We start from the raw sequence: 14,434 nt of genomic DNA on the forward strand, positions 1-14,434 counted from the left end.
AATCTGTTGTGTCAGTTGATCAGCGCTGTTTGTCTCCTCGGATGACATTTGGCCAGATTAACAGTCAACATTGTAATTATTACTTACAGTACTCTGAAAGTAGACCCGTATCACCTATTTCAACAACGTCAGATGTTGAGTATTCTGGATTTATCTTGAGGACTTGTTTGACGACAACAGACCAGATTCACCAGACTCATTTTCTTCACGGATTGAAAATAAGCAAAAAGGCGTAACTGTGACCACATCTCCACCACTTTCTGCTGCCAGACCTTATACATATGCAGATATTGTGCGGGGGCATTACACATGAAAACATGCTGATGCGTTTTTGGGCCAGATCATTGGAGCTGAGACCACTTTGGCCCATGTCTGTGTCATCAGAAAAGGAATACACTCACTCATCCGTAGACGAGTGTGTCACCGACTTAAGACCATTCTCCCGAGTCGGTCTCATCTCAAAGTGAACTTAGACCCTCTCTCCTGACTCACCTGTTCCTCAGTTCAGATGTCCCCATGTTGTTTACGATATGGAATTGTCAAGACACAGGTCGTTTACCCCAGAATCAACATTTTCTGACTGGGAAGGTACTGATTTGTGTCTGGAAACCCTATTTGATGAGAATAGACCAGAGTCTCCGCAGTCAGTTTTATCAGACTTTGAACTTGATAAGTTATTTAGTAGCAGGGCATTGTCCCCCCGGAATCCGTGTCTTCCGATTTTTGACTTTTCTCTCATTCAGGACTGGTTGTTAGACTTCAGAGCATCCTCCCCGGAATATGTTGTGTCAGCTGAGCAGTGGTGTTTGTCTCCTCCCATGACATTTGGCCAGGTTAGACCCCTTTCTCCTGACTCACCTATTCCTCAGTTCAGTTTTCCCCATGTTTACGATATGGAATTGTCAAGACACAGGTCGTTTACCCCAGAATCAACATTTTCTGACTGGGAAGGTACTGATTTGTGTCTGGAAACCCTATTTGATGAGAATAGACCAGAGTCTCCGCAGTCAGTTTCATCAGACTTTGAACTTGATAAGTTATTTAGTAGCAGGGCCTTGTCCCCAGAATCTGTGTCTTCCGATTTGGACTTTTCTCTTATTCAGGACTGGTTGTTAGACTTTAGAGCATCCTCCCCAGAATCTGTTGTGTCATTTGATCAGCGCTGTTTGTATCCTCGGATGACATTTGGCCAGATTAATAGTCAACATTGTAACTATTACTTACAGTACTCTGAAAGTAGACCCGTATCACCTATTTCAACAACGTCAGATGTTGAGTATTATTCTGGATTTTATCTTGAGGACTTGTTTGACGACAACAGACCAGATTCACCCAGACTCATTTTCTTCACGGATTGAAAATAAGCAAACAGGCGTAACTTTGACCACATCTCCACCACTTTCTGCTGCCAGACCTTATACATATGCAGATATTGTGCGGGGCATTACACATGAAAAACATGCTGATGCGTTTTTGGGCGTCAGATCATTGGAGCTGAGACCACTTTGGCCCATGTCTGTGTCATCAGAAAAGGAATACACTCACTCACCTGTAGACGAGTGTGTCACCGACTTAAGACCACATTCTCCCGAGTCGGTCTCATCTCAAAGTGAACTTAGACCCCTCTCTCCTGAATCACTTGTTCCTCAGTTCAGATGTCCCCATGTTGTTTACTGATATGGAATTGTCAAGCACACAGGTCGTTTACCCCAGAATCAACATTTTCTGACTGGGAAGGTACTGATTTGTGTCTGGAAACCCTATTTGATGAGAATAGACCAGAGTCTCCGCAGTCAGTTTTATCAGACTTTGAACTTGATAAGTTATTTAGTAGCAGGGCGTTGTCCCGGAATCCGTGTCTTCCGATTTTGACTTTTCTCTCATTCAGGACTGGTTGTTAGACTTCAGAGCATCCTCCCCGGAATATGTTGTGTCAGCTGAGCAGTGGTGTTTGTCTCCTCCCATGACATTTGGCCAGGTTAGACCCCCTTTCTCCTGACTCACCTATTCCTCAGTTCAGTTTTCCCCATGTTTACGATATGGAATTGTCAAGACACAGGTCGTTTACCCCAGAATCAACATTTTCTGACTGGGAAGGTACTGATTTGTGTCTGGAAACCCTATTTGATGAGAATAGACCAGAGTCTCCGCAGTCAGTTTTATCAGACTTTGAACTTGATAAGTTATTTAGTAGCAGGGCGTTGTCCCCCGGAATCCGTGTCTTCCGATTTTGACTTTTCTCTCATTCAGGACTGGTTGTTAGACTTCAGAGCATCCTCCCCGGAATATGTTGTGTCAGCTGAGCAGTGGTGTTTGTCTCCTCCCATGACATTTGGCCAGGTTAGACCCCTTTCTCCTGACTCACCTATTCCTCAGTTCAGTTTTCCCCATGTTTACGATATTGAATTGTCAAGACACAGGTCGTTTTACCCCAGAATCAACATTTTCTGACTGGGAAGGTACTGATTTGTGTCTTGAAACCCTATTTGATGAGAATAGACCAGAGTCTCCGCAGTCAGTTTCCATCAGACTTTGAACTTGATAAGTTATTTAGTAGCAGGGCCTTGTCCCCAGAATCTGTGTCTTCCGATTTGGACTTTTCTCTCATTCAGGACTGGTTGTTAGGACTTTAGAGCATCTTCCCCAGAATCTGTTGTGTCATTTGATCAGCGCTGTTTGTATCCTCGGATGACATTTGGCCAGATTAATAGTCAACATTGTAACTATTACTTACATTACTCTGAAAGTAGACCCGTATCACCTATTTCAACAACATCAGATGTTGAGTATTCTGGATTTTATCTTGAGGACTTGTTTGACGACAACAGACCAGATTCACCAGACTCATTTTCTTCACGGATTGAAAATAAGCAAACAGGCGTAACTGTGACCACATCTCCACCACTTTCTGCTGCCAGACCTTATACATATGCAGATATTGTGCGGGGCATTACACATGAAAAACATGCTGATGCGTTTTGGGCGTCAGATCATTGGAGCTGAGACCACTTTGGCCCATGTCTGTGTCATCAGAAAAGGAATACACTCACTCATCCGTAGACGAGTGTGTCACCGACTTAAGACCACATTCTCCCGAGTCGGTCTCATCTCAAAGTGAACTTAGACCCCCTCTCTCCTGACTCACCTGTTCCTCAGTTCAGATGTCCCCATGTTGTTTACGATATGGAATTGTCAAGACACAGGTCGTTTACCCCAGAATCAACATTTTCTGACTGGGAAGGTACTGATTTGTGTCTGGAAACCCTATTTGATGAGAATAGACCAGAGTCTCCGCAGTCAGTTTTATCAGACTTTGAACTTGATAAGTTATTTAGTAGCAGGGCATTGTCCCCCGAATCCGTGTCTTCCGATTTTGACTTTTCCCTCATTCAGGACTGGTTGTTAGACTTTAGAGCATCTTCCCCAGAATCTGTTGTGTCATTTGATCAGCGCTGTTTGTATCCTCGGATGACATTTGGCCAGATTAATAGTCAACATTGTAACTATTACTTACAGTACTCTGAAAGTAGACCCGTATCACCTATTTCAACAACATCAGATGTTGAGTATTCTGGATTTTATCTTGAGGACTTGTTTGACGACAACAGACCAGATTCACCAGACTCATTTTCTTCACGGATTGAAAATAAGCAAAAAGGCGTAACTGTGACCACATCTCCACCACTTTCTGCTGCCAGACCTTATACATATGCAGATATTGTGCGGGGCATTACACATGAAAAACATGCTGATGCGTTTTTGGGCGTCAGATCATTGGAGCTGAGACCACTTTGGCCCATGTCTGTGTCATCAGAAAAGGAATACACTCACTCATCCGTAGACGAGTGTGTCACCGACTTAAGACCACATTCTCCCGAGTCGGTCTCATCTCAAAGTGAACTTAGACCCCTCTCTCCTGACTCACCTGTTCCTCAGTTCAGATGTCCCCATGTTGTTTACGATATGGAATTGTCAAGACACAGGTCGTTTACCCCAGAATCAACATTTTCTGACTGGGAAGGTACTGATTTGTGTCTGGAAACCCTATTTGATGAGAATAGACCAGAGTCTCCGCAGTCAGTTTTATCAGACTTTGAACTTGATAAGTTATTTAGTAGCAGGGCGTTGTCCCCGGAATCCGTGTCTTCCGATTTTGACTTTTCTCTCATTCAGGACTGGTTGTTAGACTTCAGAGCATCCTCCCGGAATATGTTGTGTCAGCTGAGCAGTGGTGTTTGTCTCCTCCCATGACATTTGGCCAGGTTAGACCCCTTTCTCCTGACTCACCTATTCCTCAGTTCAGTTTTCCCCATGTTTACGATATGGAATTGTCAAGACACAGGTCGTTTACCCCAGAATCAACATTTTCTGACTGGGAAGGTACTGATTTGTGTCTTGAAACCCTATTTGATGAGAATAGACCAGAGTCTCCGCAGTCAGTTTCATCAGACTTTGAACTTGATAAGTTATTTAGTAGCAGGGCCTTGTCCCCAGAATCTGTGTCTTCCGATTTGGACTTTTCTCTCATTCAGGACTGGTTGTTAGACTTTAGAGCATCTTCCCCAGAATCTGTTGTGTCATTTGATCAGCGCTGTTTGTATCCTCGGATGACATTTGGCCAGATTAATAGTCAACATTGTAACTATTACTTACATTACTCTGAAAGTAGACCCGTATCACCTATTTCAACAACATCAGATGTTGAGTATTCTGGATTTTATCTTGAGGACTTGTTTGACGACAACAGACCAGATTCACCAGACTCATTTTCTTCACGGATTGAAAATAAGCAAAAAGGCGTAACTGTGACCACATCTCCACCACTTTCTGCTGCCAGACCTTATACATATGCAGATATTGTGCGGGGCATTACACATGAAAAACATGCTGATGCGTTTTTGGGCGTCAGATCATTGGAGCTGAGACCACTTTGGCCCATGTCTGTGTCATCAGAAAAGGAATACACTCACTCATCCGTAGACGAGTGTGTCACCGACTTAAGACCACATTCTCCCGAGTCGGTCTCATCTCAAAGTGAACTTAGACCCCTCTCTCCTGACTCACCTGTTCCTCAGTTCAGATGTCCCCATGTTGTTTACGATATGGAATTGTCAAGACACAGGTCGTTTACCCCAGAATCAACATTTTCTGACTGGGAAGGTACTGATTTGTGTCTGGAAACCCTATTTGATGAGAATAGACCAGAGTCTCCGCAGTCAGTTTTATCAGACTTTGAACTTGATAAGTTATTTAGTAGCAGGGCATTGTCCCCGAATCCGTGTCTTCCGATTTTGACTTTTCCCTCATTCAGGACTGGTTGTTAGACTTCAGAGCATCCTCCCCGGAATATGTTGTGTCAGCTGAGCAGTGGTGTTTGTCTCCTCCCATGACATTTGGCCAGGTTAGACCCCCTTTCTCCTGACTCACCTATTCCTCAGTTCAGTTTTCCCCATGTTTACGATATGGAATTGTCAAGACACAGGTCGTTTACCCCAGAATCAACATTTTCTGACTGGGAAGGTACTGATTTGTGTCTGGAAACCCTATTTGATGAGAATAGACCAGAGTCTCCGCAGTCAGTTTCATCAGACTTTGAACTTGATAAGTTATTTAGTAGCAGGGCCTTGTCCCCAGAATCTGTGTCTTCCGATTTGGACTTTTCTCTTATTCAGGACTGGTTGTTAGACTTTAGAGCATCCTCCCCAGAATCTGTTGTGTCATTTGATCAGCGCTGTTTGTATCCTCGGATGACATTTGGCCAGATTAATAGTCAACATTGTAACTATTACTTACAGTACTCTGAAAGTAGACCCGTATCACCTATTTCAACAACGTCAGATGTTGAGTATTCTGGATTTTATCTTGAGGACTTGTTTGACGACAGCAGACCAGATTCACCAGACTCATTTTCTTCACAGATTGAAAATAAGCAAACAGGCGTAACTGTGACCACATCTCCACCACTTTCTGCTGCCAGACCTTATACATATGCAGATATTGTGCGGGGCATTACACATGAAAAACATGCTGATGCGTTTTGGGCGTCAGATCATTTGAGCTGAGACCACTTTGGCCCATGTCTGTGTCATCAGAAAAGGAATACACTCACTCATCCGTAGACGAGTGTGTCACCGACTTAAGACCACATTCTCCCGAGTCGGTCTCATCTCAAAGTGAACTTAGACACCTCTCTCCTGACTCACCTGTTCCTCAGTTCAGATGTCCCCATGTTGTTTACGATATGGAATTGTCAAGACACAGGTCGTTTACCCCAGAATCAACATTTTCTGACTGGGAAGGTACTGATTTGTGTCTGGAAACCCTATTTGATGAGAATAGACCAGAGTCTCCGCAGTCAGTTTTATCAGACTTTGAACTTGATAAGTTATTTAGTAGCAGGGCATTGTCCCCGGAATCCGTGTCTTCCGATTTTGACTTTTCTCTCATTCAGGACTGGTTGTTAGACTTCAGAGCATCCTCCCCGGAATATGTCGTGTCAGCTGAGCAGTGGTGTTTGTCTCCCTCCCATGACATTTGGCCAGGTTAGACCCCTTTCTCCTGACTCACCTATTCCTCAGTTCAGTTTTCCCCATGTTTACGATATGGAATTGTCAAGACACAGGTCGTTTACCCCAGAATCAACATTTTCTGACTGGGAAGGTACTGATTTGTGTCTGGAAACCCTATTTGATGAGAATAGACCAGAGTCTCCGCAGTCAGTTTCATCAGACTTTGAACTTGATAAGTTATTTAGTAGCAGGGCGTTGTCCCCAGAATCTGTGTCTTCCGATTTGGACTTTTCTCTTATTCAGGACTGGCTGTTAGACTTTAGAGCATCCTCCCCAGAATCTGTTGTGTCATTTGATCAGCGCTGTTTGTATCCTCGGATGACATTTGGCCAGATTAATAGTCAACATTGTAACTATTACTTACAGTACTCTGAAAGTAGACCCGTATCACCTATTTCAACAACGTCAGATGTTGAGTATTCTGGATTTTATCTTGAGGACTTGTTTGACGACAGCAGACCAGATTCACCAGACTCATTTTCTTCACAGATTGAAAATAAGCAAACAGGCGTAACTGTGACCACATCTCCACCACTTTCTGCTGCCAGACCTTATACATATGCAGATATTGTGCGGGGCATTACACATGAAAAACATGCTGATGCGTTTTTGGGCGTCAGATCATTTGAGCTGAGACCACTTTGGCCCATGTCTGTGTCATCAGAAAAGGAATACACTCACTCATCCGTAGACGAGTGTGTCACCGACTTAAGACCACATTCTCCCGAGTCGGTCTCATCTCAAAGTGAACTTAGACCCCTCTCTCCTGACTCACCTGTTCCTCAGTTCAGATGTCCCCATGTTGTTTACGATATGGAATTGTCAAGACACAGGTCGTTTACCCCAGAATCAACATTTTCTGACTGGGAAGGTACTGATTTGTGTCTGGAAACCCTATTTGATGAGAATAGACCAGAGTCTCCGCAGTCAGTTTCATCAGACTTTGAACTTGATAAGTTATTTAGTAGCAGGGCCTTGTCCCCAGAATCTGTGTCTTCCGATTTGGACTTTTCTCTTATTCAGGACTGGTTGTTAGACTTTAGAGCATCCTCCCCAGAATCCGTTGTGTCATTTGATCAGTGCTGTTTGTATCCTCGGATGACATTTGGTCGGATTAATAGTCAACATTGTAACTATTACTTACAGTACTCTGAAAGTAGACCCGTATCACCTATTTCAACAACGTCAGATGTTGAGTATTCTGGATTTTATCTTGAGGACTTGTTTGACGACAGCAGACCAGATTCACCAGACTCATTTTCTTCACAGATTGAAAATAAGCAAACAGGCGTAACTGTGACCACATCTCCACCACTTTCTGCTGCCAGACCTTATACATATGCAGATATTGTGCGGGGCATTACACATGAAAAACATGCTGATGGGTTTTTGGGCGTCAGATCATTTGAGCTGAGACCACTTTGGCCCATGTCTGTGTCATCAGAAAAGGAATACACTCACTCATCCGTAGACGAGTGTGTCACCGACTTAAGACCACATTCTCCCGAGTCGGTCTCATCTCAAAGTGAACTTAGACCCCCTCTCTCCTGACTCACCTGTTCCTCAGTTCAGATGTCCCCATGTTGTTTACGATATGGAATTGTCAAGACACAGGTCGTTTACCCCAGAATCAACATTTTCTGACTGGGAAGGTACTGATTTGTGTCTGGAAACCCTATTTGATGAGAATAGACCAGAGTCTCCGCAGTCAGTTTTATCAGACTTTGAACTTGATAAGTTATTTAGTAGCAGGGCGTTGTCCCCGGAATCCGTGTCTTCCGATTTTGACTTTTCTCTCATTCAGGACTGGTTGTTAGACTTCAGAGCATCCTCCCCGGAATATGTTGTGTCAGCTGAGCAGTGGTGTTTGTCTCCTCCCATGACATTTGGCCAGGTTAGACCCCTTTCTCCTGACTCACCTATTCCTCAGTTCAGTTTTCCCCATGTTTACGATATGGAATTGTCAAGACACAGGTCGTTTACCCCAGAATCAACATTTTCTGACTGGGAAGGTACTGATTTGTGTCTTGAAACCCTATTTGATGAGAATAGACCAGAGTCTCCGCAGTCAGTTTCATCAGACTTTGAACTTGATAAGTTATTTAGTAGCAGGGCCTTGTCCCCAGAATCTGTGTCTTCCGATTTGGACTTTTCTCTCATTCAGGACTGGTTGTTAGACTTTAGAGCATCTTCCCCAGAATCTGTTGTGTCATTTGATCAGCGCTGTTTGTATCCTCGGATGACATTTGGCCAGATTAATAGTCAACATTGTAACTATTACTTACATTACTCTGAAAGTAGACCCGTATCACCTATTTCAACAACATCAGATGTTGAGTATTCTGGATTTTATCTTGAGGACTTGTTTGACGACAACAGACCAGATTCACCAGACTCATTTTCTTCACGGATTGAAAATAAGCAAAAAGGCGTAACTGTGACCACATCTCCACCACTTTCTGCTGCCAGACCTTATACATATGCAGATATTGTGCGGGGCATTACACATGAAAAACATGCTGATGCGTTTTTGGGCGTCAGATCATTGGAGCTGAGACCACTTTGGCCCATGTCTGTGTCATCAGAAAAGGAATACACTCACTCATCCGTAGACGAGTGTGTCACCGACTTAAGACCACATTCTCCCGAGTCGGTCTCATCTCAAAGTGAACTTAGACCCCTCTCTCCTGACTCACCTGTTCCTCAGTTCAGATGTCCCCATGTTGTTTACGATATGGAATTGTCAAGACACAGGTCGTTTACCCCAGAATCAACATTTTCTGACTGGGAAGGTACTGATTTGTGTCTGGAAACCCTATTTGATGAGAATAGACCAGAGTCTCCGCAGTCAGTTTTATCAGACTTTGAACTTGATAAGTTATTTAGTAGCAGGGCATTGTCCCCGGAATCCGTGTCTTCCGATTTTGACTTTTCCCTCATTCAGGACTGGTTGTTAGACTTCAGAGCATCCTCCCCGGAATATGTTGTGTCAGCTGAGCAGTGGTGTTTGTCTCCTCCCATGACATTTGGCCAGGTTAGACCCCTTTCTCCTGACTCACCTATTCCTCAGTTCAGTTTTCCCCATGTTTACGATATGGAATTGTCAAGACACAGGTCGTTTACCCCAGAATCAACATTTTCTGACTGGGAAGGTACTGATTTGTGTCTGGAAACCCTATTTGATGAGAATAGACCAGAGTCTCCGCAGTCAGTTTCATCAGACTTTGAACTTGATAAGTTATTTAGTAGCAGGGCCTTGTCCCCAGAATCTGTGTCTTCCGATTTGGACTTTTCTCTTATTCAGGACTGGTTGTTAGACTTTAGAGCATCCTCCCCAGAATCTGTTGTGTCATTTGATCAGCGCTGTTTGTATCCTCGGATGACATTTGGCCAGATTAATAGTCAACATTGTAACTATTACTTACAGTACTCTGAAAGTAGACCCGTATCACCTATTTCAACAACGTCAGATGTTGAGTATTCTGGATTTTATCTTGAGGACTTGTTTGACGACAGCAGACCAGATTCACCAGACTCATTTTCTTCACAGATTGAAAATAAGCAAACAGGCGTAACTGTGACCACATCTCCACCACTTTCTGCTGCCAGACCTTATACATATGCAGATATTGTGCGGGGCATTACACATGAAAAACATGCTGATGCGTTTTTGGGCGTCAGATCATTTGAGCTGAGACCACTTTGGCCCATGTCTGTGTCATCAGAAAAGGAATACACTCACTCATCCGTAGACGAGTGTGTCACCGACTTAAGACCACATTCTCCCGAGTCGGTCTCATCTCAAAGTGAACTTAGACACCTCTCTCCTGACTCACCTGTTCCTCAGTTCAGATGTCCCCATGTTGTTTACGATATGGAATTGTCAAGACACAGGTCGTTTACCCCAGAATCAACATTTTCTGACTGGGAAGGTACTGATTTGTGTCTGGAAACCCTATTTGATGAGAATAGACCAGAGTCTCCGCAGTCAGTTTTATCAGACTTTGAACTTGATAAGTTATTTAGTAGCAGGGCATTGTCCCCGGAATCCGTGTCTTCCGATTTTGACTTTTCTCTCATTCAGGACTGGTTGTTAGACTTCAGAGCATCCTCCCCGGAATATGTCGTGTCAGCTGAGCAGTGGTGTTTGTCTCCTCCCATGACATTTGGCCAGGTTAGACCCCTTTCTCCTGACTCACCTATTCCTCAGTTCAGTTTTCCCCATGTTTACGATATGGAATTGTCAAGACACAGGTCGTTTACCCCAGAATCAACATTTTCTGACTGGGAAGGTACTGATTTGTGTCTGGAAACCCTATTTGATGAGAATAGACCAGAGTCTCCGCAGTCAGTTTCATCAGACTTTGAACTTGATAAGTTATTTAGTAGCAGGGCGTTGTCCCCAGAATCTGTGTCTTCCGATTTGGACTTTTCTCTTATTCAGGACTGGCTGTTAGACTTTAGAGCATCCTCCCCAGAATCTGTTGTGTCATTTGATCAGCGCTGTTTGTATCCTCGGATGACATTTGGCCAGATTAATAGTCAACATTGTAACTATTACTTACAGTACTCTGAAAGTAGACCCGTATCACCTATTTCAACAACGTCAGATGTTGAGTATTCTGGATTTTATCTTGAGGACTTGTTTGACGACAGCAGACCAGATTCACCAGACTCATTTTCTTCACAGATTGAAAATAAGCAAACAGGCGTAACTGTGACCACATCTCCACCACTTTCTGCTGCCAGACCTTATACATATGCAGATATTGTGCGGGGCATTACACATGAAAAACATGCTGATGCGTTTTTGGGCGTCAGATCATTTGAGCTGAGACCACTTTGGCCCATGTCTGTGTCATCAGAAAAGGAATACACTCACTCATCCGTAGACGAGTGTGTCACCGACTTAAGACCACATTCTCCCGAGTCGGTCTCATCTCAAAGTGAACTTAGACCCCTCTCTCCTGACTCACCTGTTCCTCAGTTCAGATGTCCCCATGTTGTTTACGATATGGAATTGTCAAGACACAGGTCGTTTACCCCAGAATCAACATTTTCTGACTGGGAAGGTACTGATTTGTGTCTGGAAACCCTATTTGATGAGAATAGACCAGAGTCTCCGCAGTCAGTTTCATCAGACTTTGAACTTGATAAGTTATTTAGTAGCAGGGCCTTGTCCCCAGAATCTGTGTCTTCCGATTTGGACTTTTCTCTTATTCAGGACTGGTTGTTAGACTTTAGAGCATCCTCCCCAGAATCCGTTGTGTCATTTGATCAGTGCTGTTTGTATCCTCGGATGACATTTGGTCGGATTAATAGTCAACATTGTAACTATTACTTACAGTACTCTGAAAGTAGACCCGTATCACCTATTTCAACAACGTCAGATGTTGAGTATTCTGGATTTTATCTTGAGGACTTGTTTGACGACAGCAGACCAGATTCACCAGACTCATTTTCTTCACAGATTGAAAATAAGCAAACAGGCGTAACTGTGACCACATCTCCACCACTTTCTGCTGCCAGACCTTATACATATGCAGATATTGTGCGGGGCATTACACATGAAAAACATGCTGATGGGTTTTTGGGCGTCAGATCATTTGAGCTGAGACCACTTTGGCCCATGTCTGTGTCATCAGAAAAGGAATACACTCACTCATCCGTAGACGAGTGTGTCACCGACTTAAGACCACATTCTCCCGAGTCGGTCTCATCTCAAAGTGAACTTAGACCCCTCTCTCCTGACTCACCTGTTCCTCAGTTCAGATGTCCCCATGTTGTTTACGATATGGAATTGTCAAGACACAGGTCGTTTACCCCAGAATCAACATTTTCTGACTGGGAAGGTACTGATTTGTGTCTGGAAACCCTATTTGATGAGAATAGACCAGAGTCTCCGCAGTCAGTTTTATCAGACTTTGAACTCGATAAGTTATTTAGTAGCAGGGCATTGTCCCCAGAATCCGTGTCTTCCGATTTTGACTTTTCTCTCATTCAGGACTGGTTGTTAGACTTCAGAGCATCCTCCCCGGAATATGTTGTGTCAGCTGAGCAGTGGTGTTTGTCTCCTCCCATGACATTTGGCCAGGTTAGACCCCTTTCTCCTGACTCACCTATTCCTCAGTTCAGTTTTCCCCATGTTTACGATATGGAATTGTCAAGACACAGGTCGTTTAACCCAGAATCAACATTTTCTGACTGGGAAGGTACTGATTTGTGTCTGGAAACCCTATTTGATGAGAATAGACCAGAGTCTCCGCAGTCAGTTTTATCAGACTTTGAACTTGATAAGTTATTTAGTAGCAGGGCGTTGTCCCCGGAATCCGTGTCTTCCGATTTTGACTTTTCTCTCATTCAGGACTGGTTGTTAGACTTCAGAGCATCCTCCCCGGAATATGTTGTGTCAGCTGAGCAGTGGTGTTTGTCTCCTCCCATGACATTTGGCCAGGTTAGACCCCTTTCTCCTGACTCACCTATTCCTCAGTTCAGTTTTCCCCATGTTTACGATATGGAATTGTCAAGACACAGGTCGTTTACCCCAGAATCAACATTTTCTGACTGGGAAGGTACTGATTTGTGTCTGGAAACCCTATTTGATGAGAATAGACCAGAGTCTCCGCAGTCAGTTTCATCAGACTTTGAACTTGATAAGTTATTTAGTAGCAGGGCCTTGTCCCCAGAATCTGTGTCTTCCGATTTGGACTTTTCTCTTATTCAGGACTGGTTGTTAGACTTTAGAGCATCCTCCCCAGAATCTGTTGTGTCATTTGATCAGTGCTGTTTGTATCCTCGGATGACATTTGGCCAGATTAATAGTCAACATTGTAACTATTACTTACAGTACTCTGAAAGTAGACCTGTATCACCTATTTCAACAACGTCAGATGTTGAGTATTCTGGATTTTATCTTGAGGACTTGTTTGACGACAGCAGACCAGATTCACCAGACTCATTTTCTTCACAGATTGAAAATAAGCAAACAGGCGTAACTGTGACCACATCTCCACCACTTTCTGCTGCCAGACCTTATACATATGCAGATATTGTGCGGGGCATTACACATGAAAAACATGCTGATGGGTTTTTGGGCGTCAGATCATTTGAGCTGAGACCACTTTGGCCCATGTCTGTGTCATCAGAAAAGGAATACACTCACTCATCCGTAGACGAGTGTGTCACCGACTTAAGACCACATTCTCCCGAGTCGGTCTCATCTCAAAGTGAACTTAGACCCCTCTCTCCTGACTCACCTGTTCCTCAGTTCAGATGTCCCCATGTTGTTTACGATATGGAATTGTCAAGACACAGGTCGTTTACCCCAGAATCAACATTTTCTGACTGGGAAGGTACTGATTTGTGTCTGGAAACCCTATTTGATGAGAATAGACCAGAGTCTCCGCAGTCAGTTTTATCAGACTTTGAACTCGATAAGTTATTTAGTAGCAGGGCATTGTCCCCAGAATCCGTGTCTTCCGATTTTGACTTTTCTCTCATTCAGGACTGGTTGTTAGACTTCAGAGCATCCTCCCCGGAATATGTTGTGTCAGCTGAGCAGTGGTGTTTGTCTCCTCCCATGACATTTGGCCAGGTTAGACCCCTTTCTCCTGACTCACCTATTCCTCAGTTCAGTTTTCCCCATGTTTACGATATGGAATTGTCAAGACACAGGTCGTTTACCCCAGAATCAACATTTTCTGACTGGGAAGGTACTGATTTGTGTCTGGAAACCCTATTTGATGAGAATAGACCAGAGTCTCCGCAGTCAGTTTCATCAGACTTTGAACTTAATAAGTTATTTAGTAGCAGGGCCTTGTCCCCGGAATCCGTGTCTTCCGATTTTGACTTTTCTCTCATTCAGG

General features: G+C 43.7%; 1 protein-coding gene across 1 annotated transcript; it reads left to right on the top strand.

Moving 5' to 3' along the window:
• Window positions 1-2,211: 2,211 nt before the first annotated feature.
• On the top strand, window positions 2,212-14,163 carry LOC127359928 (uncharacterized; the record flags this gene model as incomplete). The annotated part of the gene is made up of 6 exons (XM_051394256.1): window positions 2,212-2,420; window positions 9,324-10,431; window positions 10,654-10,743; window positions 12,574-12,663; window positions 12,934-13,023; window positions 14,074-14,163. Coding segments are annotated over exons 1-6 (1,563 nt in total), but the record flags the coding sequence as incomplete, so codon positions are not given.
• Window positions 14,164-14,434: the final 271 nt, after the last annotated feature.

The sequence above is a fragment of the Dicentrarchus labrax genome, unplaced genomic scaffold, assembly GCF_905237075.1.
Source record: "Dicentrarchus labrax unplaced genomic scaffold, dlabrax2021, whole genome shotgun sequence".
Taxonomy (NCBI): domain Eukaryota; kingdom Metazoa; phylum Chordata; class Actinopteri; family Moronidae; genus Dicentrarchus; species Dicentrarchus labrax.